The sequence below is a fragment of the Pipistrellus hanaki genome (genome assembly GCF_964339955.1).
Source record: "Pipistrellus hanaki genome assembly, chromosome: 13".
Lineage (NCBI taxonomy): Eukaryota > Metazoa > Chordata > Mammalia > Chiroptera > Vespertilionidae > Pipistrellus > Pipistrellus hanaki.
In genome coordinates, this window is record NC_140515.1 from 19724783 (window position 1) to 19749800 (window position 25018).

A 25018-nucleotide genomic window follows, 5' to 3' on the forward strand; every position below is an offset into this window, starting at 1 on the left:
TTGAGGCCAGGCAAATCCTCAGGGCTGAGAGCCAGCCTCCTGGACACAGGCTCTCCGGCTGTCACCTTGAGTGGCGTGAGGCACAGTAACATTTCTCCCTCTTCCTCAGAAGGTCTTTCTCTGAGAAGGGCCCTTCCTCAGAATTGCCCTCTTCCCCAGGACTCCGGGGTGGTTTGCTCTCTGTCAGGGTGATGAGTCACCTCAGTGTGAATGGGCCCTAAGCAGCCTTTCTCCTTTTCGCATGTTCCTTTGTTGGTAACAAGTCGGACCTGGTCCCGCCCCCATGTTTCGCTGACAGTTTGGGAACAAACATGTTTTTGTGTGGCTCAGTGACTGCCAAAAACAGCATTTATGGAGCTTCTAATTACCTTGGAGAATGTGGTAGGTCCCGTATCAGAGTCAATACGCTGCCCTAAGCGATGCCGGCTAATTGAAGGATTTTGGGTGTTTTTAACCGAGTTAGTATCAACAGAGCATTTGTTGGAGATGCCCATCTCTGAGAACTCGTTTGTAGATTTGAGATTTTCCTTTTGAGGTTCTGGGCCACCCACATACTGATTTAAGAGCTTCTGATCAATGTATTATTGGATGACGTGTGGGGACTGTTTTCCCTCCCGGGCACAGAGCCCTCCTGGAGCCCCGTTATTAGGGACCAGGAGGTAGGGTGTCTGTAAGGCTGCTTTGTGAGTTAGACTCTCCAGGACCTGGGAAACACGGATCAACCGCTTTCCCATTTGCTTCTGATTTGTATATAGTTTGACAGAACAATTCCAAAGAGTTTTTTTTTTTTTTTTTTTTTTTTTAGATTTCTTCTTAAGACAAAAAGTGGGAAGATAGTTCAGGGTGATTTAAAAAAAAAAAAAATGTCTTGTAAAGATTTTTTGTTTGACCCAAATGCCCTTAAAACATTAAGGAACCCAGCCATTAAAAATGTTAAAGTAAAATTATACCTTTATTAAAGAATAACATGCATGCAGTAAAGTATACCAACTAATCTGCATGGATTTTTATTTGTAGATGTCGAGAAACCAATAAATAAGACTAATCTCTCATCTTTGTTAATTATTATTATTTTTTATTTAAAGTACAGTTCTACCCCATTTAAAGAGAAACCAACCCAGTAACACTGGCTCTGGGCCTAGTACATCGTAAGCATGTTACTTTCCATCTCCTTTGTTGGCGCTGCTTCTGCTATGTTTTTAAAAAAAACATATATTTCATTGATTTTTTACAGAGAGGAAGGGAGAGGGAGAGAGAGTTTGAAACATGAAAGAGAGAAACATCAATCAGCTGCCTCGTGCACACCCTCTACTGGGGATGTGCCCACAACCAAGGTACATGCCCTTGACTGGAATCGAATCTGAGACCCTCGAGTCCACAGGCCGACACTTTATCCACTGAGCCAAGCTGGTTAGGGCTGCAATGGCTTTAATATCTGTTTCTTTCCCTCATATTCTCTGGAACCAATGTGCCTCGGTTTGAATCCTGGTTCTGCCACCTACTAGCTGTGTGACTTGGGGGAAGCCACTTACCCTCTCTGAGCTTCAGCCTCCTCATCTGTAAAGTGGCAATAATAGAAGTACCTGCTCAGGAAATTGTTCTGAGGATTGAGTGAGTTCATGTTTATGAAGCACTCAGAACAGTGTCTGGCACATGTGTCTTTGGTTTTGTTTTGTTTTTAAATATATTTTATTGATTTTGTACAGAGAGGAAGGGAGAGAGATAGAGAGTTAGAAACATCGATGAGAGTCATTGACCAGTTGCCTCTTGCACACCCCCACTGGGGATATGCTCGCAACCAAGGTACATGCCCTTGACCGAAATCGAACCTGGGACCCTTTAGTCCCCAAGCCGACACTCTATCCACTGAGCCAAACCGGTTTCAGCTTGTTTTGTTTTTAAAGGAAACCCTACAGAACATGCTCTCCATGACAGAGCGACTGGGGATTCTCCCCGTCCCTACGTCAAAGGTGCGAGGTGCCCGTGAGCTGGGAGGACTTTGACCTGATCCCACCTCCGTGGGGCTGAGGGGCTCTCCCCACTGGGGAGCTTCAGTGTCTCAGTTCAGACCACGGGCGCCTCTCCGTGTTGGCTCAGGGACAGGTGGGGGACGGACTATACTAAGAGTCCTGGTTGAAAACACACACACTCAGGAAAGAACGGGCTCTTCCCAGGCAGGGCTTTAGGAAAACAACAATCTGCTGCTCCTTGATTAAAGGGTAGCAAACTAATTATCCTTTCCGCAGGGCCTCGAGCCCTGTCTGCTTGCTGTGACCTGGGGTGCAGGATGTGGATTTCCTTAGGAAGCAATGAAGCCTTTACTATTGAAAATGTGCTGTGATTCTGATGGATGCAAGGGCGGGGGGGGGGGGGGGGGGGGGGGGGGGGGGTGTGTCGGCAGAGAGGGAGAACAACGATCCCTTTGCTTTTAAAGGCAACCCCTAAGCACCTTAGAAACATCAACTGCAGGTCAGCACTTTCAGAATATGAAAAAAGTAATAATTTTCTCAAATTGGATTTCCAAAGGACTCAGTTACAAAATCTTCCTGCAAAAATATTCCGTAATTTCTGCTAATTAGACCGGCTTACAATTAGCTGGCTATTTGAAGTTTGGTGCTGCCAGCAAGGTGTCATCCACCCCTCGTGATGGAGACCAGAATGTCAGAGGGAGGAGCCGGGAAGCACGTAATTTTTCATGCTAGATGAATGCCACGTGGTATTGGTTCCAGTTTTGTTTTTAGCTAAGGGAGGGGAATGAAACATTCCATTTGGGATGATTTGTGTACGATTTGTCTTCCATACCATCCCTGCTCAGGATGGGGAGTTCCCATTGACCTATACTCCTTGGCTGGAAAAATATCAAGAAAGTTCAAGAAGGTCTTACAAATATTTATGGAGCAGCTACCACGTGCCAGGCACCGAGAGGGTGGGATGAAACATGAAAAGGACAGATGAAATGCCTGCCCACACGGCACTCACGCGCACTGGCCAATACTGAGATCCTGTCAGCGAGTATTCCCTGCAGTCAGTCAGTGCTTCTAGGTGCCCCTCAGCTCTCACCCCCACATCCACTCAGCTCCAGGGGTCTCTGCTTTGCTGGTTTCAGTGGGCGATTCCCCATCCCCTCCTTAGCGAACGAGTTGGGCAGTCCTCCTGGGAACACTTCCTTCGCTGGCCTCTGGCGGTGCCTCTCAGTTCTTCCCTCCTGCCTGCAGGCTGATGACTCTGGAATAGTCTCCAGTTCTTACATCCAGCTGCCAACTCCACATTTCCACTTCGAGGTCCATACCAGCTCAAATTCGACATTTCAGATGAGCTGCGTATCCAGATCTTCTCCGCCCTTCCAATGGCTCAGGCTAACATCCTTAGAGCATCCTTTCCTTCTTGTTTATTTCACCCTCTATATCCGATCCACCATCAAATCCTATGACCCTGCTACCTTCAAATACGGGCATAATTCCGCCACTGCTCACCACCCCCACCGCCGCCATCTCAGTCCCAGGTCCCGGCTTCCCTCACCTGGGCCCTGCGGGAACTTCCTCATCCCTTCTCTGCTCCTTGTCTGGCCCGTCCAGCTGCGTTCTCCACACAGCAGTGAGAACAGTCCTTGTAAAACGTGGGGAGATAATGTTTCTCTTCTGCTCAGAATCCTCCTGGGACTTCCTGTCTCACTCAGACTAAAATTCAGAGATCTTCGGCCTTTTTGGCTAAGATCAAGTGTAAAATTCAGAGACCTTGCAGAGTCGGTAAGACCCTTGGCATCCGGTTCCTGTCCCCTCCATGGCTTTACTCTTTGCTCACTCTCTCACCCCCACTTCAGCGGTCCTGGAGATGCTGCCCCTTAGCTGTGTCTCAGGGGCTGTGCTGTCCACCTAGACTTTCTTTCCCTTTCTTCAGATCTCTGTTCAAGCATCACTTTGATGGAGGAAGCTTCTGAGCACTCTGCGTGAAACAGCAGCTAACCCCATTATCCCCACCCCCTACCGTGCTGTGTTTCTCTCCACAGAACTTACCACCTCCTCGTGTAAACGCTGAGCGAGCAGGAGCTGTGTTTTACTCTCTGCAGGATTCCGTAGGCCTGCACAATGCCTGACATGTAATCGGCACTCAGCAAATATTTAGAGCTAACATTTAGCAGAGCGTCCAGGGCGAGCTTTGCAGGAGTTATTTATTTACTCCTCATAGCAACCCTATCAGGTCTAAGTCCTGTCACGCCCATTTTCAGATTGGTAACTGAGGAACTTGAGTTGGTAACTCAAGTTGGGGAAGTTCTGTGAATTGCCCGAGGTCACCGGTGAGCGTGGGCTTGCACCCAGGTCTTTGAGGGCTGCAGGGGCCGTGCTCTGGCCACCTCTGTCTCTGGAGAGGTTTACGGGGGCTGCCCAGCGCATGGCAATGTGAGGGAGCACCCCGTGGCCTCTCTGGACTTGAAACAGGGAAATGGACGGGAGTGTTTGTTAGGATGGGATGGTGTCTCTCAGGGTGTTTGAGGTTCAATTTGTTGGGGAAAGTTCCGGCATCTTTTTTTTTTTTTTTTAAATATATTTTATTGATTTTTCACAGAGAGGAAGGGAGAGAGAGAGAGAGCTAGAAACGTCGATGAGAGAGAAACATCGTCCAGCTGCCTCTTGCATACCCCCTATTGGGGATGTGCCCGCAACCAAGGTACATGCCCTTGACCGGAATCGAACCTGGGACCTTTCAGTCTGCAGACCGACGCTCTACCTCTGAGCCAAACCGGCTTCGGCAAGTTCCGGCATCTTGCAGGTATTTTTCTCCTGGAGGGAACCACATTGGGCGAGTGAGGTGCAAACATTGGGGCGAGTGAGGTGGGTTGGGGCGAGTGAGGTAGTCCACAGCACTCTCCTAGGCCCCGGGGAAGGCGCCACATCAGAGCCAGCCCTGCCCTCGCCACCAGGGCCCCCGTCAGCGCTGTTCTCTAGGGCACCTCTGGCCAGGGCCTGGCTGACTGTGAGGACCTTTCGTTCACAAAGTGCCTATTTAGGGTCCAGCTCAGCCTGAGAGAGACCTGGGGAAGAGGAGGCTGAGCTGGTGCAGCTCCACAGCTGAGTGGCAGGCCTGCCAGGTCCATGCCCCGTGCTCAGAAGGCCCCATGAGGTAGCCTCAACTATGGGACACTTCTCTCCCCCCTCCCTCCTTCTCTTCATCTCCCTCCGTTTTCCTTCTTCCCTCTTCTCCCCTCTCCCTCCCTCCCTCACTGCCTCCCTCCCTCCCTCCCCTTCTCCTTCAAGCACCTGTGATTTTGTTGATGTTGTCAGTGTGTCCATGGGCCACTCTGTGATACTGTTGGCCACAGACTGACCAAGGGCCAGCACAGCACGTCCAGTCTCCAGCTGCTCATTGCATCCTCTGAACACGGGGGAGCGCAGAGGCGGCCGTGAATCCAATTCACAGAGGCCTGCCCTCCCCGAGCTTTGGCCAGGGAGGGGCTCACCCTGGAGCACACCTTGTGTGGCCGGGCCCTGAGAGCTTCACACCCATGAACTCATCTAACCCTCACAGTGGCCCTGGGAGGGGTCCCGTGGTCGCCCCGTTTCACAGACGGGAAGGCAGGGGACAGAGAGCTTAAGTCACTTCCCCCTGTGGCCCAGCTGGTGACCGTGTCTGCGCTTCTCACCACTGTGCCCTCTGCTCCTTCACGGCGCCAACTCAAGTCACCGAAATCCGTTTACCAAGGGCAGTTCTTCTGGGAGACGGGACCCGGGAAAAGCTGTCCTATGCGCAGGAAGCCCACGTTCAAGAGGGAAATGCGGCAGAATGGGCGGTGAGATGGGAGAAGAAGATGGAAGGGCTGTGGCTGCAGCATTTGGGAGCGGAGACCTGGGCCGGAGAGAGGGAGGAGGCGCAGACTGCCAGAGAGCGTGGGGGTTTTTATCGTGGTTGAGTGATTCACGTAAACGCGTGTCTCAGAAGCAGGCGTGGAGGGTGGATTTCCCGGGAGTGCCGATGAAATGTCACGCCGAAGCCATTTTCATCAGGTCCAGGGCTGCACAGCAGGCTTGCTCTCCTTGCTTCCTTTTACAGGGTTCCTTCATCTGCAGTGGTTATCAGCCTTTTATTTAATATTATGATTTCATGGGGATTTTTTCTATAAATATACCTTTCTATTTGGCCAGCAAATATCTGAATGTCACCCCCACTTTTTAAAATACGTGGTTAAATACACAGAACATATTTGCTATTTGAAAGTATATGATAATTCAGTGGTGTTTTAAAGTATGTAACAATCCAGTGGCATTAATTACAGTCGCAGTGTTGTGCATTCAGCATCACTACCTCCAGGACTTTCCATCACCCCAAAGGAAACCATGTGCCTCTTCCATAGTCATCCTCATTCCTCTCTTCCCCCGCCCCTGGCCACCACTAGTCTGCTTTTTGTCTCCGTGGCTTTTCCTATTCTGGCCATTTTATATAAATGAAACCACTCAATATGTAGCCTTCTGCCTCTGGCTTCTTTCACTTTGTGCGTTTTCAAGATTGTTCCCTGTTGTAGCATGTTATCAGTACTTTGTTCCTTTAAAAAAAAAAAAAAATATATATATATATATATATATATATATATATATATATACATACATACACACATATATATGTATATATATGTGTGTATGTGTGCAATCTTTATTGATTTCTGAGAGGAAGGGAGAGGAAAAGAGAGATAGGAACATCAATGATGAGAGAGAATCATTGATTGGCTGCCTCTTGCTCGTCCCCTAATGGGGATCAAGCCCTCAACCCAGGATGTACCCTTGACTGGAATAGAACCTGGGACCCTTCAGTTCGCAGGCTAATGCTCTATCCATTAAGCCAAACCAGCCTAGGGCATTTCATTTCTGTTTATGATTGAATGAAATTCCACTGTATGCACATGGCACATTTGTTTATTCATTCACCAGTTGATGGAATTTAATATGTATCTTTTTAATATGGTTGCCAGCCTACCAGCCACGTGCTAGACACTTTACTGCACGCTATATCCTGACTATGTAAAGAGCCCTCACATATGTAATAAAGAACACCCCTTTACCTAAATGAACAAGAGGCCTGAACAAGCATTTCACAAAAGGAGAACTACAAATATAATAATTCCATTGTTTTAAAGAATCACTTCAATCCCTGTTTAGGGAACTCTAGGGTTGGTTTGAACAGAGTAGCGCACATTATTGAGGAACTGATCACAGATGTTGGTTTGGGACACTCTCCATTTGGGAAGAATTTCGTTTGTTTCTCTGCTCAAGTAAAACTTTTGTGCATTTGTGACCGGAAGGTCATTGCCCTTGAGTTTTCATGTGCTCCCTCTCTTCTGAATTCAGATGGACACCAAAATCATTTTGGGGATAACGTTTTTAAAAATGAAAAGTGTCTCTTTTCATGTGGGTCTAAATTTACATATTTAGGCTGACACACACTGCTGAGACATAGAACAGTGGGTCTTCAACGCCTGAAGCTCCTTGAATCTGCACGTGTTTATTTCTCTCCACCTCTGCTGGCCAGTGTGGAGGCACATGCCACCCGCCACGTGCCACTGTTAGCACTGAAGCTTGGCCGGTGTCAGTTAAGATGTGCTGTAAGAGTAAAATGCTCACTGGGTTTTGAAGACATAGTGTAAAAAAAAAAAAAAAAGGAAAATATCTCTAGTATTTTTTTCTATTGATTACATGTTGAACTAACAATAGTATCTGGATATATTGGGTTACATAAACTGTATAATTAAAATTAAACCCATTTCTTTTTCCTTTCTTGCTGTGACTAATAGAAATTTTAAGATTACATATGTGGCTGGCACAGTGTTTCTATTGGATAGTGCTGTTCTAAAAACAAGATGGCAGTCCTAGCTAGTGTGGTTCAGTGGATAGAGCGTCAGCCTGCGGACTGAAGGGTCCTGGGTTCGATTCCAGTCAAGGGCTCATACCTCAGTTGCAGGCTCCCAGCCTTGGTCAAGGGCATTGCAGGGGGCAATCAATCTATGTGTCTCTCTCACATCGGTAATTTCTCTCTGTCTCTTCCTCTCCCTTCCACTCTCTTTTATTTATTTATTTTTTAATTATTATCTGTGTACATATTTTAACATTGTCCCCCCCCCCTCCCATGCATACCCCCCCTTCCCAGAGTTTTGTGTCCATTGGTTGTACTTATATGCATGTATACAAGTCCTTCGGTTGATCTCTTATCCCCCCAGATCTCCCTCCCCTCCCCGCTGTAATTTGACAGTCTGCTTGTTGCTTTATTGACTTTATATCTGTCTTTTGGATCATTGGTTTATAATGTTCTTTAATATCCATAAATGAGTGAGGTCATGTGGTGTTTCTCTTTCATTGACTGGCTTATTTCACTCAGCATGATGTTCTCTAATTCTATCCAGGTTGCTGCAAATGATGAGAATTCCTTCTTTTTTATGGCAGCATAGTATTCCATTGTGTAGATATACCAAAGTTTTTTGATCCAATCATCTGCTGACGGGCACCTAGGCTGTTTCCAAATCCTAGCTATTGTAGATTGTGCTGCTATGAACATAGGGGTGCATATATCCTTTCTGATTGGTGTTTCTAGTTTCTTGGGATATATTCCTAGGAGTCCTTCCACTCTCTTTTAAAAATCAATGGGAAAAAAATATCCTCAGGTGAGGGTTAAAAAAAAAATCATTAAAAAATTAATTAAAAAAAAAAAAAAAAAAAGCTGGCCGAGGGTGGAGAACGAGAGGCAGAGACCTGCGTGGATGCTCCGGTGTCTGCGCCTTCGGAATCTTGAATGTGCCCCATGAGAGGCTGCAGTGGGTCTGGACGCCTGCAGTGGCCCCTCAGATGGTCTCTGCCTTCGCTCTGAACCCCCTGGCTACTTTCTCCTCTCTCCAGCCACAGAGAGCCTTCTAAAGGCAAATCTCATGTCACTCCCCATGTGTGCCTTCAGGGAGCCCGTGGCCACCGCCACCCAACACTGATTGGCCTTTAAGACTCTGCCCTCATCTCGACCTCCTTTCCCACCTGCCAAGGCCTTTGTATAAACATTGTCACAATTATAGGCACAGTATGTTTCCACAGTGAGGATATTAAAATACAGAAGGCGAGAGGTAATGTCCACATTTATTCTGCCCTTCCCCCACCCCAGCTACATAATCAGTCACTGTCAACAGTTGGGCATGTATCCTTCCAGGGCCTTAACTTTGCATACACATAGCTGATTGTGTGTGTGTGTGTGTGTGTGTGTGTGTATACACATGCATATATGTATATATAAACATAAACAGGTTTACAGCTTGTCCTACCTCTTATTTCACATACCATAGTTTAAGGTCTTTGCTGACTAGGACATAAGTATACCTCAATATTTTTAATGCATGCCTTAGTATTTTATTGTATGGCTATGCCATAATTTATTCATTTGTTTCATATTGTTTTTAATTATAAATATTTCACCCATAGCAAAATTATAGACTACTATAACATTCATCTCTGTACCCTCTAAATCCTATTTAATAAAAGAGTAATATGCAAACTGACCATCACGCCAACACACAAGATGGCTGCCCCCATGTGGACACAAGATGGTCAGCAGGGGAGGGCAGTTGGGAGGAACCAGGTCTGCAAGAGAGGGTAGTTTTGGGTGATTAGGCCAGTAGGGGAGGGCAGTTGGGAGGGACCAGTCCTGCAAGGAAGGGCAGTTGGGGGTGATCAAGTCTGCAGAGGAGGGCAGTTAGGGTGACCAGGCTGGCAGACGCAGTTAGGGTGACCAGGCTGGCAGACGAGGGAAGTTGGGAGAGACTGGGCCTGCAGGGGAGAGCAGTTGGATGGGACCAGTCCTGCAGGGGAGGGCAGTTGCGGGGGGGGGGGGTACCATGCTGGCAGAAGAGGGAAGTTGGGGGCAAACAGGCTGGCAGGGGACAGTTAGGCATCAATCAGGCTGCAGGGGTGAGTGGTTAGGGGGTGATCAGGCTTGCAGGCAGAAGTGGTTAGGGGCAATCGGGGAGGCAGGCAGGCGAGCAGTTGGGAATCAGCAGTCCTGGATTATGAGAGGGATGTCTGACTGCCTGTTTAGGCCTGATCCTGGTAGGGCAGTCGGACATCCCTCAAGGGGTCCCAGATTGGAGAGGGTGCAGGCTTGGCTGAGGGACACCCCACACCCCGTGCATAAATTTTGTGCACTGGGCCTCTAGTATAGTTCATCAACATTTTGTTCTATTGGCTTCAGAATGTTTTTTTGTTAATCCTCACCTGAGGATATTATTTTCCATTTATTTTTAGAGAGAGTGAAAGGGAGGGAGGGAGAGAGAAACACACACACACACACACACACACACACACACACACACACACATTGATGTGAGAGAGACACATCAATTGGATTTTTCTTTCCTCACATGCCCTAGTTGGGGCCAGGGATTGAACTTGAAACCCAGGCATGTGCCCTTAAGTGGGCACATAATTGACAGGAAATAGAGGGTTAGTATTGAGCCATAACATGAGCCAAGTGTGGCTCAGTGAGCACAGAACATGTTAATGGGTGGTTGCCTCTGTGCTTTTGTTCAAGAGAGAAGCCAAAGTGGTGAGCTTTTCATTGTGCAAACTTCCTTACAGAGAGTTTCTCCTCAAAGAACTGGGTCTTCGCCTGGCTGACCACCTGCCAGTCCCTTCTCGATTATGTGCTCAGGACAGAAACTAAAAAGACATTTAAGTGAAAGAAAACCACCATCATCTGAAGTGGTCTGACCAGAATGAAAATATCTGGCACAGGTGGTACCGCATTCAGCACTAACTTTTCTTACAAAGTATGGCTGTTTGGTTTTCCTAGCAATGCTGCAATTTTCTTCATGGATGGAGAGAAGTAAAACAAAAGAAAGAAAAGGAACATTTGTTTTTAAATTGACATATATAGAGAGAAACATTGATTTGTTGTTCCACTTATTTGTGCATTCATTGGCTGCTTCTTATACGTGTCCTGACTGGGGATTGAACCCACAACTTTGATGTATCAGGACGACACTCAAACCAATTGAAGCTAAAAGGAAAGTTTTGTTAGCAAGATGCTCTGATTGAGACTTACTGGTAAGACATTAAAATATTTAAAACATATACAACAGGCTGGCAAGGATGATAATTTTTAGGAAGGGGAAAAAAGGGCAGGAAATTAGAGTGCAAAGGGGGGTCTCTTTTCACAGTTACCTTGTGCTCATATTTGTGGCCATGTTGTCACCTAATATAAATATTCATAGCACATTGAAGCCATTGTTTTATTTATACAATATTTTATCCAGTCGGTAAGAATCAGTGCTTTACCAACAATAATGATAGGTAACATTCTAAACTATCGGTCAAAGAGAGTCTTAATAATAATAATAATAATAATAATGGCTAATTTGAGCACCAATTAAGAGCCAGGCTCTTTGCTAAACATTTTACATGGTCCATCTGTTTTGTGAAAAGAGTGTCGCCCCCACTTTACAGATGAGAAGCGGAAGGCTCAGAGGGAGTAGAGTGCAGGCAGCCTGGTTGAAGTCCCAGTGAGATAGGGAGGGAGCCACGCCAGTCTCGGAGCCCCACGTAGATCTCCCCGGAGCACCAGTCTCCTGGCCCCGTGCAGCGACAGGCTGCGGAAACAGTGGGGATGTTCGCCTCTGAACCCTGCTCTTAGGAGCTGTTGTGGAAATGGGCACTAATGCTTTCTCAGGGCGGTGGGAAAGAATCAGGTTTGTGCCCAGCTGGCATAGCTCAGTGATTGAACATCAACCTGTGAACCAGGAGGCCATGGTTCAGTTCCAGATCTAGGCTCATGCCTGAGTTGTGGGCTAAGTCCCCAGTGTGGAGCGTGCAGGAGGCAGCCAATCAGTGATTCTCTCTCATCATTGATGTTTCTCTCTCCCTTCCTCTCTGAAATCAATAAAAATATATTATTATTATTATTTTTTTAAAATATATATATATTTTATTGTTTTTTTTACAGAGAGGAAGGGAGAGGGATAGAGAGTTAGAAACATCGATGAGAGAGAATCATTGATCAGCTGCCTCCTGCACACCTCCTACTGAGGATGTGCCCACAACCAAGGTACATGCCCTTGACCGGAATCGAACCCGGGTCCCTTCAGTCCGAAGGCCGACACTCTATCCACTGAGCCAAACCGGTTTCGGCTATTATTATTATTTATTTATTTATTTATTTATTTATTTTTTAAATATCTGTTTTCGCATGGTGGGAAGACACATGTTCTTGCCAACCCTAAGGCCCACAGCTCCTGAGCTCGTTCTGATGAGTGCAGCCAGCCACACACCTGACTTTGAGATCCTTTCCTAAGTGCACTTGAAGCCTGACTTCACTCCTACGTGGCATTTCTCCTCTCCTGAGGGAGGAGAGTTTGTAATGTCTCTTCCTCACCTTTCCTGGGGTTGTACCCTCCTTCCGGGCAAGGAGCTGTCCCTCCTGTTCAGCACTGCCTCTCCCCTGCACCCCGACCCTGTCTTCCCATCAGCCCCTCCGCACAGCCGATGCTCACTGGATAGCATCATCTCCCTGACGTCTGCGGTCCTCCCCGTGTGTGTGTGTCTGTTTGTGTGTGTGTGCGCGCACAGGCCCAGCTCATATTAGGGTCCCAAGGACTAGACATGCTGTAGGGCACTCCTCCCACCCATTACGAGGCCCCTCTCTCTGCATTTCTCTGTGTTGGGGAAACCTGTTGACAGTGCGAAGACGTTGCTTCAGAAACAGAAGACGTACACCCAGGTCTGGTGGCCCTCCCGCTGCGGGGACTGGCCGAGACAGGCCTCTGAGGGGGTGCAGCTTATGCTGCCAGCCTTGCTCTCGGGCTGTGTCTTCAGAAAGAAGCTTCTCGGGAGAGCGGTTTCCCTCCCTGCAGCTGTCCTGCAGGGCCACCTGGGTGGCCGTGCTTGGTGGGGGAGAAGAGGAGACTGTGATGCCAGATTAGATTGTACATGTGAATGCTGTGGGAGCTGGTGAAGGAATGCAAGGGTGGGGAGCCCTTCTCTCCTGGCTCCTGGCAGCTTCCCCGCCCCAGGAGGGTGGGTCCACACTGCCCGGGGGTGCCCTGGACTGACAGGCCTGCCCTGAGAGGCCGCACAGTGGGAGGCCCTGCCAGATGGACGCCCTCCCACCAGGAACCCCCAGGCTGCGTTCCTGTGAAGGCTGCTCTGCCCGGCTGGGCGGGGCTTCTCTCTTATGAGAGGGGCTACGCCCTCTGAGTCTGGACTCAGACACATCTGGGTATGAATTCCAACCTGGTCACCTTCCTGCTGTGCCACTTATAGTATGTGGTTTAACTCTCTGAGCCTGAGTTTATCTCATCTGTCAAGTGGGGTAATGATAATATCCCATTATACCATAATATTATATGAAAATATATTATGATACAAACTTGTAATGTATTACTTTTTAAGTCTGGAATGCCATTATAATGTGTTATACATATTATAAGGTATAACTCCATTATAATAATATTATCTCTATGTCACGTATTAGAATGATAATACACCCTAGAGCACATGTGTCAAACACAAGGCCCGAGGGCCAAATCCAGCCCGCCAGGCCTTGCAATGTGGCCCGCACCGCGCTGTCATCACTGCACTCCGCTGTCAGTTTATGACATTGTCAGTTTATGACTGTTCAGTAAACCATTCGGCCTGCGATTTAGGCTGGATTTTAGATTTTGGCCCCTTCTCTGATTGAGTTCGACACCCCTACCCTAGAGTAATAACCTATCTTATTGTTGTTATTGTGAGACTTAGATTATGTAGGCAAAGTGTTTAGCAGAGGGCCTGGTGCATCATGTAACTTAATCACCGTTAATGATTGTGATTGTCATTGTCTGTGGACTAAGCCTTTACCCAGAATGTTCTGGTATGTGTTGTTGTTTTGGAAGCAGCGAAGCTCATCAAATGATTAGAAAGCAAAGCCCAGTTATAACCCAGGAGGGAGGGGAGGGGATGGAATCCGGGGAGAAGTCCTGTTGAGTTCTGAGTGTTGTTGTTTTTAAGGGGGAATTGTCTTTTCAGAAGAGCTTAGACCAACATGTTACTTAATAGAGAAGGATATTAAATCTAAATAACCACCCCCGTGTTCTCTGTCTGTCTTGAGATATGATTAGCCTGGGGTTTTATTGTATGTGTGGGCGAGGAGGACGGGGGGCAGAGGGGGCTGGATAGAAAGACACATAAGCTGTTGTCCCAGCTCTCCCGTGTCAGTCCTGTGTCCCTGGGTGAAGGCTGTTCTTGGAGCCAGGATTTGGAGGAGCGGGGGTGGCATCTGTTGAGAACTTAGCAGAGATAGAACTTAACTCTGTGCTGGGTATTATTTCTCCCAGGAATCTGAAAGCTTAAACGATTAAGCCTTATGCTGAGTCCCATGTCCTGGGTCACCCAGCTAATAAAACACCATGGCATTTGAGATCAGACCGTTGAGATCAGGATCCTGATTTTACCTGTGTGAGGAAAGTGAAGTCGCTTGTGTTGAGGTCTCCGTTTTCTTGTCTACTAAATGGGTGCAGTAATGAACCCCAGCGCAGTGTGAGAGTCTGTGAGGTTAACTTTACGAACTATTAGCATATGCTCTTTTAAGTACTCAATACCCATTAGCTGCTGCTATTACAGGATTTACCTTGCATGTTATCTCTTTTTAAGATTTATATATATATTGATTTCAGAGAAGACGGGAGAGAGATAGAGAGAAACATCAATGATGAGAGAGAATCATTGATTGCCTGCCTCCTGCACGCCCCACATTGGGGACTGAGCCCGCAATCTGGGCATGTGCCCTGACCGGGAATGGAACTGTGACCTCCTGGTTCATAGGTTGATGCTCAACCACTGAGCCACCATGGCCAGGCGCCAATCAAGATTTTACCCAGGCCTGACACCCTGCGGAGCCTACTCAGTGCTCACTGCTGACGGTGGCAGGGGACTATGGGAAGGTGCGACTACCATGTAAAAACCAACAACACACCCTTCCGGTCCAGCAGTGACTAAAACCTCCGGGAAAGTACAGGAGGACCTTTTCCAGGGATGCTTTTTGATGAGATGGTCCAACAAACATGACTTGAGTATCCATACGACAGAGGTGACATTTTGGGGAGGAGTGATTTATCACTCCAGAACGATGTGTGCCAAAGGTGCCCTGTAGGTATGTTGGCAGCCACAGAATTACATTCACTTGGCAAGACAGAAATAAGGTGTCCCTGGTGTGCCTGGAGCCTCCCAGCCATGTTGCCACTCTCTCCTTCCCTAGTTACCTGCCCCTTGTGCAGGCCTGACCTGAAGCTGTCTCCATGGCATCCGAGGAGACTGGCTCGTGTGGAGAGATGAATAGGTGAGGAAACCAGTCCCAGCGTGCTAGGCAGTGGCTCCGTGCCCTGCTGGTTGTCGCTTTAAAAGTCTCGCGCCCCAGTGTGGCCTGCGTGGCGGTGCTGGGGCTCCCCAAGGCCTTGAGCGGGGAGAGCGCCCGGCTGGGCCGGAGCTATAAACATCACCTGGTGGCGTTCACCGGGGACTCCTGTGAGTGTGAGAGAGAAAGATCAACGTTGGGAGTTTGGTCTGGTCGGTCTGGCTTGTTGATGTTGCATCTAGTTTGAATTTTCAGATTTATTTTCTTTTTGAAGGGTGAGGGATAGACTGCTTTAAAGGATCCTGGGGGCTGGGAGGGAGGTTGGAATGAATCTGGCTGCTGGAGGCTGCAGGGCTGGAGAGCGGCCTCCTGTGCCTGGGCCATTTCTCCAGGCACCTTTGTTTGTGAGGAAGCTGCATCTGAAGCCGGCAGTTTCCTCTGACTATCGAACCCGCGAGTAACACACACACTGTCTTGTCTTTTCTCCTCTCTTAGGCCTAAAAGGCAGCGGCAGAACAACTTTCCCATGTTCCCCTCTCCTAAGGCCTGGAACTTCCGAGGGGTAAGTGTTTTCCCTGGGTGTGTCCTGGTCTAGAAGCTCCAGAGAGGACCCTGACGGGGTCGCTTTCCATCAGTCTCCACCGAGAAAGCTTCTGCGCTTTACACTCGGGAAGTCACATTTGCATCAGCGGTTGCGGTTTAATTAGCAAATGGAAGTGGCCCAATGGGCGTCCGCCGAGGCTCGCTCTCCCTGAAGGTCTGGGCTCCTGGAAGCATCCTGAGGACGCTCAGAGGGGTCAAGGTCAATGGGGTGGGCGTTGTGGCTGTTCTCTTGGGAACATGGAGGAAACCAGTCTATGGTGAAGAAAAAAAAAATCAGAAATGTGCAGTCTGTTAATGTATAAATTTATGACTTCATGAGGAGCTTTGTTTTCCAGAAGTCTGTCAGCTTTAAAGAGACTTTCCAGGTAATCATAAAATGCTCCCAATCATACACATTTAGAGGTATAGGAAGTGTCAGTTCTAACCTCTTTTTGATGCAAAGGTTTCTTCCTTAAAATAATAATAAAAAAAAATAATAATGTATGGGAGACTTCTTCTGGCCTCTGTGACTTATTGGTAAAGTTCGACAAACGGAGATCAAGATACACCAGAGTGAGGTGGTTTGGGGCCTTGGTCAGTTGCCAGCTTGCTCTGTGTTCAGATCTATTCTCTCCGCCTCAGAGCATAATCCTCCATGACACGGGGGTGGAAGGGGATCCAACCTAGTGGGACCACTCACCCCCAGCCAGGACATGCTTTACAACCATCATATGGTGATGGCAACTAAAGAACAAGAGCGGCTCAGGATGCAAGGATACATTATCCAGCGGAGAACATGTTCTAGCTGAGTGCACCTCCCAGACTGTCAGGCTGAGCAGTGCTTGCTGTCCTCGGGCGTTTAGTGAGTGCCTCGTTTTCTCCTTTGTTGAGGAAGTACGGTTTTAGGGCTCTGTGCTAGCAAATTCCCCATTTTTCTATGTATGGCAGAGAAAACCATTGTAAGCGTTCGGACTTTCATTCCTCTTTAGCTTATACAGAAAAAGGTTCCTGTGTTCGTTCACTCCGGCGCTGGGCATTGGTGGATTAGGGGGTGGGGTGGGGAGCAGAGGAGGTGAGAAACGGATTGGGAAGGCCAAGAGGGGGAGGAACCGCCCGCTGTGGAGGAGAAGTGGGGAGGGACACAGTGAGGGCCAAGGAGGGAGCTGGGGACAGAGCACTGGGGCGACGGTGTGGTTGGCAGCTTGAGGAGCAGACATTTTGGGGAAAGAGTTTCAAAATAACTTTTAAGGAAAGTGTTTCTGAGTGAATTGTGTTGCACCCCCCTCTTCGTCTTTCTGGGAAACATGCTCTGCAGATCTGCATCGCTCCTCAAGGCGTTCGGAATAGCTGACACGTCCCTTCTTCCTACCAAGCAGTTTATCCCTTTTACAAATTGTCGTTGGTATTGACTACAGATTGTGTCCTTCGGTTCCCATGCTTATTTAAGGAGACAGGCCCTAGGTGTACCCACCCCTTCGGTACCCACTCCCCTGCCCTTCCAGGCAAGGGTGGTGCTCTCACTAGACCCCTGGGTGCTACACATACAGTCATGGAGAGAAGCTAAGACAATGGTCTTGGTTGGGGCGGTTATGGTGGGAACATTACAAATAAAACCAGAACGGAATGGGGGGAACGAGAAGACAGGACCCTGGGGTGTCTTGCTTTGAGACAACTCCCTGGTCAGGTGCTCACTGCACATCTGGTTCCCATCTGGTTGGGGCAGATGAGCTCAACATTTCCACCCTTTCTTGTGAAAATATTTGCTATAGCCCTTCCAGTAGGCTGAACGACAGAGAGAGAGAGAGAGAGAGAGAGAGAGAGAGAGAGAGAGAGAGAGAGAGAGAGAGACTGACTCAGGGAGGAAACTTACCCTAGAAATGTGAACATTTCAGAAGCACCACGTCTGCCATTGCCTATTGGTCACCTGGGAGATACTTAGGAAGACCTACTGTGTGTGAGGCATTGTATTATGTACCAGAACTGAGATTTCAGTTAAATACCAATCAAATTTCAGGGCTATGCTCATCTTGTCTCTTTCTCCAGGGCCTGGTTTTCACTCTTGCTTAGGCTATCTGGGAAAACATTCTTAAACCCTGGTGTCTTAGTCAGGACTGTTTTAGTTACAAGTGCCAGAAACTCAGTTACAGCCAGCTCAGGCGGACAGGGGCGTTGATGGTTCATTTGATGGAAGGGCACGGAGATGGGTAGGCTTCCGCGCGGTGCTCTTCTGGGACTCTCCCTCTCGGCTTTGCCACTCTCGGGGGATTGGTCTTTGCCTACTGCACGTGGACTTCTTTTTGGAGAAGGTGATCACAAACAGCCACACATTCCCAGAGAAAAGAGAGAAATTTTTGTTTCCAGGGTCCACATATGAAATCCCCGTGTAGGATTCTGATTCTTGGGTCACATACCTTGGCCAGTCACTGTGTGGTCAACAGGATTGGACAGGCTTTGGTCACGTGCTCCGTCTGAGGGAGCTGGGTGATCAGGGCTTGTGATTGACAGCCCCACTAGGGCCACTTACTGTGGTGGGGAAGGGGCATTTGCTCCAAGGAAGAGTTTGGTGCTGTGGCTAAAAGGTAGTTGGTTGCTAGACAGACAGGAAATCAGGATGACTGCTCCTAGGGTCACTCTTCAGACAGTACTCCGTGCCTGCTCCTCTCTACCTTAACACATCCCAGGTGGTCTGTTTGGAAGGAAGTTGACAAACCCTCCGTGTAGCTGAGTGGTTCTTGAAGGTCAGACTGAAATGCTCTGAAATTCATAATTCAGTAGAGTGACAGAGTCTCTGATACTCAGAGCACACCTGGTCAGGTTATTATTTATTGTGGCCTTACCATGGCTACTCTGCAGAAGGCTTCTGGCTTTCTCTTCTCTGCCAGCCTCACTTTGTACATTTTTATCCATTTATTGAACACGAGAGTGCTGGTGCATGAAATTTGTGCATGGGTAGGGCTCCTGGGCCTGGCTGGCCATCAGAGCAGATTGGAGCCTTCCTTTGCTCCACTCCGCCCCCTGGTGGTCAGCAAACATCATAGTGAGTGATCAAACTGCTCTCCCAGTCAAACTCCCGAGGGGACACTTTGCATATTAGCCTTTTATATCTATACATTGGCTTCAGGCAAGGGTTTGGCAGTCCCACAAGATAGATGGTATTTATTCCCACTTCAGAGACTAGGAAACTGAGCCCATATCTGCTAATTGGCATATCTGTCACCTCTGTAGTAAGTGTCAGAGCCAGCACTCAACTCAGGATTGTCTGTCCCGGGGCCATTAGAGCACACTGTTTCTTCAAAACAAGGCTGCTGACATCAAAGGAGTGTGGACATGAAGATCTTTATGAAACAAGGGAGTGTCCTGTGCTAAACTTTTCATCACCTAGAATCCCTTTCATTCCCTTCTACTCCCCCTGGACTTCAGTTTTAAAGTTTTGATCTTTCCGACTGTATTTGTGGAAAAGTAACTCATTGCCTCATTCTGTATCAGCAATTATGACAACAACAGCAACAGCTCCATTAATCCCAGGTAACTCACCTCAGCATTTCATTACACAAGGCATTCTGTTGAGCACTTTGAGCAAATCTTACTTCCCAGAACGATCCCCAGAGGAAGATGTTATTTGAGCCTCATCCTCATTTTAGAGATGAGGAGAGAGGGCAGCTTAGTTTTCTAAATTACCACAGATTTAGCAGCTTGAAACAACACCTATCCATTAGCACACAGTTGTGTAGATCAGGGGTTTGAACCTGGCATGGCTGGCTTCTCTGCTCACAAGACTGAAATCAAGGTGTTGGCCGGGGTGGGGTCTTATCTGAGGCTCCAGGGCCTCTTACACCTCATTCAGGTGATTGGTTATAGGACTGAGGTCCCTGTTTCTTTGCAGGCGGGCTGCTGGGGGTCACGCTCAGCTCCTAGAGGCTGTTTCAGGTCCCTGCCTGTGACTCCTTCCATCTCCGAAGCCAGCGATAGAGAATCTCTCTCATGTCAAGTGTCTCTTAATCTTCAACTCTCAATGACTCGAGGAAGAGCCCAGTTCCTCTCAGGGGCTCACCCGGATCCTCTTCCTCTTGATCATCTAAAAGTCGATGATTATAGGGATGAGACCCCATTACTTCTCAGGTTCTGCCTGCCCCCCAAAGCAGGGGATTTTACAAGGTGTGTACCCTAGGGGGTGGGGATGCCGGGGAGTTCTGGAATTCTGCCCACTCCATTAATGGCTCTGTGGTGGCGCTTGCTCAGGGTCACATGACAGGGGAGCAGCAGAGCTGGAATTCAAATCTGAGCTCACCTCATTCCAAACCCGTGTTCTCTGCCAGCACCTTTTAGAAACTTCTCGTTAGGATGAAATTACTTGCAAGTGGGGGACATATGTGCAATGTTCACCTTATATTAACCTCCTTAGTTCACAAAGGACTCTTGCAAAGCAATAACCCAAATTGGAAACCCAACAGGAAAATTATTGAAGAATCTGAATAGGCAGCACAGAAGAGAACATAATATATATGACCAGTAAATGAAGTCAAATTGTTCACTCTAACTCATACTTTTAAAATGTTCTTAAGTTACAAATAAGAAATGACACTATGATAATATATTTCATTTATTTAGCTCTTTCCTGGTTAGCTACTGTTTCCAGTGCTTTGTATGTCATCACATTCCCAACAGTCCCAATAGGTAGGTGCTGTTGTTATGCCCACTTTCCAGGTGGGCAAACTGAGGCCCAGAATCTTAATTGCACATCCCCAAGGTCTCTGCAGTCTGGCTTCAGAGCCTGTGCTCTCAACCATGTGATTGCTGAATGAGTGCAAATGATGCAGAAGCATATAATGTAAAACACGTGTGTATCGCTTTAAGCCAGTAAGTCAAGAAAAGCAAACTGAAGTAACAAAAACTGAAACAACCCCCTTTTGTAAGGAGACAATATATGCATATAGACACAGAAAGGAGTCCGAAGGACCGTCACTGTTGACCGACAATTTGGGGTTGGTGAGGTCCCAGGGAATGGCTGCTGTGTAGTGAAATACTTTTGTAATGTCCGATTTCTTTAGAAAGAATATATATATTATAATGGGTGAAAAACAATAAACTTGTAATAATTAAAAACAAACTTCTTCCGAAACCGGTTTGGCTCAGTGGTTAGAGTGTTGGCCTGCGGACTGAAAAGTCCCAGGTTCGATTCCGGTCAAGGGCATGTACCTTCGTTGTGGGCACATCCCCAGTAGCTGGTGTGCAGGAGGCAGCTGATCGATGTTTCTTTCTCATCAATGTTTCTAACTCTCTATCCCTCTCTCTTCTTCTCTGTGAAAAATCAATAAAATATATTTTTTTAAAAACACACAAACTTCTCCCACAATCACCGTCTTCCATAAGCAAGAGGAGGTTCACTGTAAAGTTTTGGGTGCTTAGAGAACACCAGGGTGCATTATTGAGCATGTGTTGGGGCAAACATCTGGGGGCTGATAAAATCTGGGCGCATAGAAGAGGACACCCCTCCCCCAGTGTACTGTCTTCCCCATCTTCCCACGCTCCCGCCTCCCTACTGCCCTGATGGTCTCCATGCTGCCCCTGCACAGCCCACCCTCTGAGTTTGGTGGACAGTTTGGGGCAGTTATTATAAAAGCTTACGTGGTGAAAAGGCACATTCTTTGGGGTCAGAATGCCAACTGGAAACTTCAGACAAGACACCTTTCAGAGCGTCAAGCTCCTTGTCTGCAAAACTAGGACAACAATGCTGTCTTCGCAAAACATGAGACTTGGCTGCAGTGTGCTAAGTGATCCCAGTAATGCCTCCGTGGAGCGAGGGGTGCGGAAAATATTAGCTGCTTGTAACTAGGAGTCTCTCCTACCTGAAATGTCTGTTTTATACACTTGTACTTACTAGATGCCTTTTCCATGTGCGGTGCCCCTCAGAAGGAAAAAATGACTCTGGTTTCCGCTTAGACCTCTTGTCTCATTTCCCTTCGGGAGGGGCGGCAGCCAGCCTGCGATTAGACGCTGACACCTGTGAGGAAACGCTCATGTCATCTTCCGTCTGCCGACACCGAAAATACGCCCGGCACATGGAAGCTCGTTTTTAGAGTCAAAAGCAGTTTCTTTTTTTGGCCACATGTGAGGTCTCTGGGGACAGTGGCTTGTATGTCTGCTGTGCCGGATCCTGCATTTTTGATGCAGAATTTATGGATGCCTGTGTGTATGTTATGCAGTTACCAATTCAGTTATTCCCCTTCTGTTCCAGAGTTGTGCATGGTGAAAGATACTTTTGACTTTAGCCTTGTGGGTTAGCTAGGAAGTCTTGTTGCAAGTGATGGAAACTCAACCCAAATTGGCTTAAAAGCAAGGGAGAGTTTTTTGTTTGTTCGTTTGTTTGTTTATGACCGAGGTGTGGGGAATATCTCTAGGGGTGCCCTGGGGCCTCAGAAGCCCCTGGAACTAGGCACCAGGACCCCATGAAGGTCCCCGCCTCCTCTCTGTAATTTGCTGTCTTTTTTTCTGCCGACTGACTTCCTCCATTTCTTTATACAGTAGACCCATGGTCAGCAAACAGCGGCTTGCAAGCCACATGCGGCTCTTTGGCCCCTTGAATGTGGCTCTTCCACAAAATACCACAGCCTGGACGAGTCTCTTGAAGGAGTGGCGTTAGAAGAAGTTTAAGTTTAAAAATTTGGCTCTCCAAAGAAATTTCAGTTGTACTGTTGATATTTGGCTCTGTTGACGAATGAGTTTGCTGACCACTGCTGTAGACATACAGCCATCTGCAGAGAGACAACCTTTTGGCTCTCAGAGTCAAAATTACCAGGGAGGGCTTTTGGTGTGCCCAGCTTGGTCAGGTGGATACTCCTGGACCAATCAGCAATGGCCATGGAACGGAGCTCTGCTGTACCACTATGGTGGCTCCATGGTAACCATAGTAACCTGGAGGAAGAAGGGCAGAGGCTGACTAGACAGATGCAAGCAATTCTTGTCTACATAGTAAGTCTTCCCCATCTCTCAAGTGAACAAAACTCCTATTGGTTTGATTTTTTTTTTTCACTCCTGACAGTCTGATCTGGGAGCAAAAGTTAGACTGCTCATGTGACAAAAAACAACAGTTCTGTAGGTTAATTGAAACACTAGCAGCCCCTGGAAAATTACATTCTGTGATGGATGAGACCATTTCTATAATATTGGGAAGTAGTAGAGCTGCGTTGGTTTTTTGTTTGTTTGTTTGTTTGTTTGTTTGTTTTGTTTTTATTCTATTGATTTTTTACAGAGAGGAAGAGAGAGGGATAGAGAGAAACATCGATGATAGAGAAACATCGGATCAGCTGCCTCTTGCACATCCCCTTTTGGGGATGTGCCCGCAACCAAGGCACATGCCCCTGACCAGAATCGAACCTGGGACCCTTCAGTCTGCAGGCCTACGCTCTATCCACTGAGCCAAACCGGCTTTGGAGAGTTGGTGGTTTTAAATAAGAGGTGGTTTTAAATAAGGTGGTTTTAAAAAGGGGCACCGCACATGGAAAAGGCATCTAGTAAGTACAAGTGTATAAAACAGACATTTCAGGTAGGAGAGACTCCTAGTTACAAGCAGCTAATATTTTCCGCACCCCTCGCTCCACGGAGAAGCAGAAGGAGAAGGCCAGCTGAGTATATCTGAGGAAGGACAGAGGCCCCTCAGTAGGATGGAGGAGGGTAGGTGGCACAGTCTTATTTGGAGAGATTTAAATGCAATCCTTGTGGCACCGTTAAAATTTTTCTTTGCAATAAAAATATAGGTGACCCAGAAGCAGTCTAAGTATTGCTTTGTGGTTTGTCACATTTATAACTTTTCATGGAGTTTCCCCCCTTCCATTTTTTATTTTTAATCAATTTAGCCTTTATTATACAAACACTATCAGAGCAGTGCTCTCGGCACCTCCTGAAGGCCCTCGGGCAGTGTGGAGCATGGGAGGGGACGGTGTTATTGAGAAATGAAGGATTACGTCACCTTGGAAAATTTCTTTTCTGAAGCCGGACCTTCCCCCTCAGTTTCCCTTTCCCCCTTCCGTGTGAAATGTCATTTCTCTGTTTCCTGCCCATGTCAGAAGCTGGGGTGGGAAGTGAAGCCTCGCGTGGGGGTCAGTGAAAGTCCTGCCACTGAACTTTTCTTCTCTCTCATTAGTCTTTTTCTTTTCCCAGTGAATGTGGCCCAGTGAACAGATTGGAATGGGTTTAGCTCATTGTGACTCTAAATAGCCGCTCCTCCTCCTTTAAGTGCTCACATCGCACTGTCAGTTAAACCAACTGAAACACACAGCTGGAAGCAAGGGGTGGGGGGAGAGATGAGTAAGTTGAACTACGGAGAGGGTGCACATGGGACGGAAGGATCCCACCTGAGCCCTGAGGTTAACAATGCCAATACATCCTTTCTCTCTATTGCATCGGCCTTCTCCACTGATGATGTGGTTGCAAGGACCAGGGTTGAAATTCAAGCAAGAGGCCCACAGACTGAATGTTCCCTGGGCCAATGACATACGCTTGCTTTATCAAAAAGTCTCAAAAGCAAGTATACCTGGTCAGCAGCTGGAGTTTGCCAATGAGCTGGCGGACACCTGACTAATTTCTGCTTCATTTGTGTTTCTCGGGCGGAGGAGCCAGGACGGTGTCTCCAGTGGTAGCCATATAAGCCTCACATGTGCCAGTGCCCATGCCCACTTAGTGCCTCGTAAGCCTCATACATATTTACTGCATAACGAACAGTAGCTGGTACCTTATGAATATTAGGTATCTTTTGCTCTTCTACCCTTTCCAATCTATGTTTAGCACACACGTGCTCTACTTACTAACCACTTATGAGAATTAAATTAAATAATCCACATCAGGTTTTTAACACTGAGTCTATGACATACTAATTGCTGAATAAATACTTTCCTGTATTACATCCACTCATCAGAAACTGTGGGCAACATTGGGAAAAGTGGGGGAAATTTTCCTGGAAAGAGAATGAGGCAAAGGTAGCCCAAAACATTACCAGTATAATAGAAAAACTTTTCTTTTATCTAATATTTTTCCATGTTATGGAGTGATTAGTTTTCAAACCTTGGGATATGGGAGTCTGAGTCTGGACCATTTGCTCTTT

The 25018-nt window shown here is 47.4% G+C and overlaps 1 protein-coding gene across 4 annotated transcripts in view; it reads left to right on the forward strand.

The window, feature by feature from the left end:
* The window catches only part of ARHGEF3 (Rho guanine nucleotide exchange factor 3), a 284073-nt gene that overhangs the window by 84077 nt on the left and 174978 nt on the right, over positions 1-25018 (forward strand). For 3 of the 4 annotated variants that reach the window (XM_084903131.1, XM_084903126.1, XM_084903127.1), the window contains one exon: positions 15835-15901. In XM_084903131.1, coding sequence (XP_084759257.1) covers positions 15835-15901 — 67 coding nt within the window. Of the gene's footprint in view, positions 1-4220; positions 4768-15834; positions 15902-25018 lie in introns of those variants that run through there. The other variant, XM_084903125.1, reaches the window with a different exon arrangement.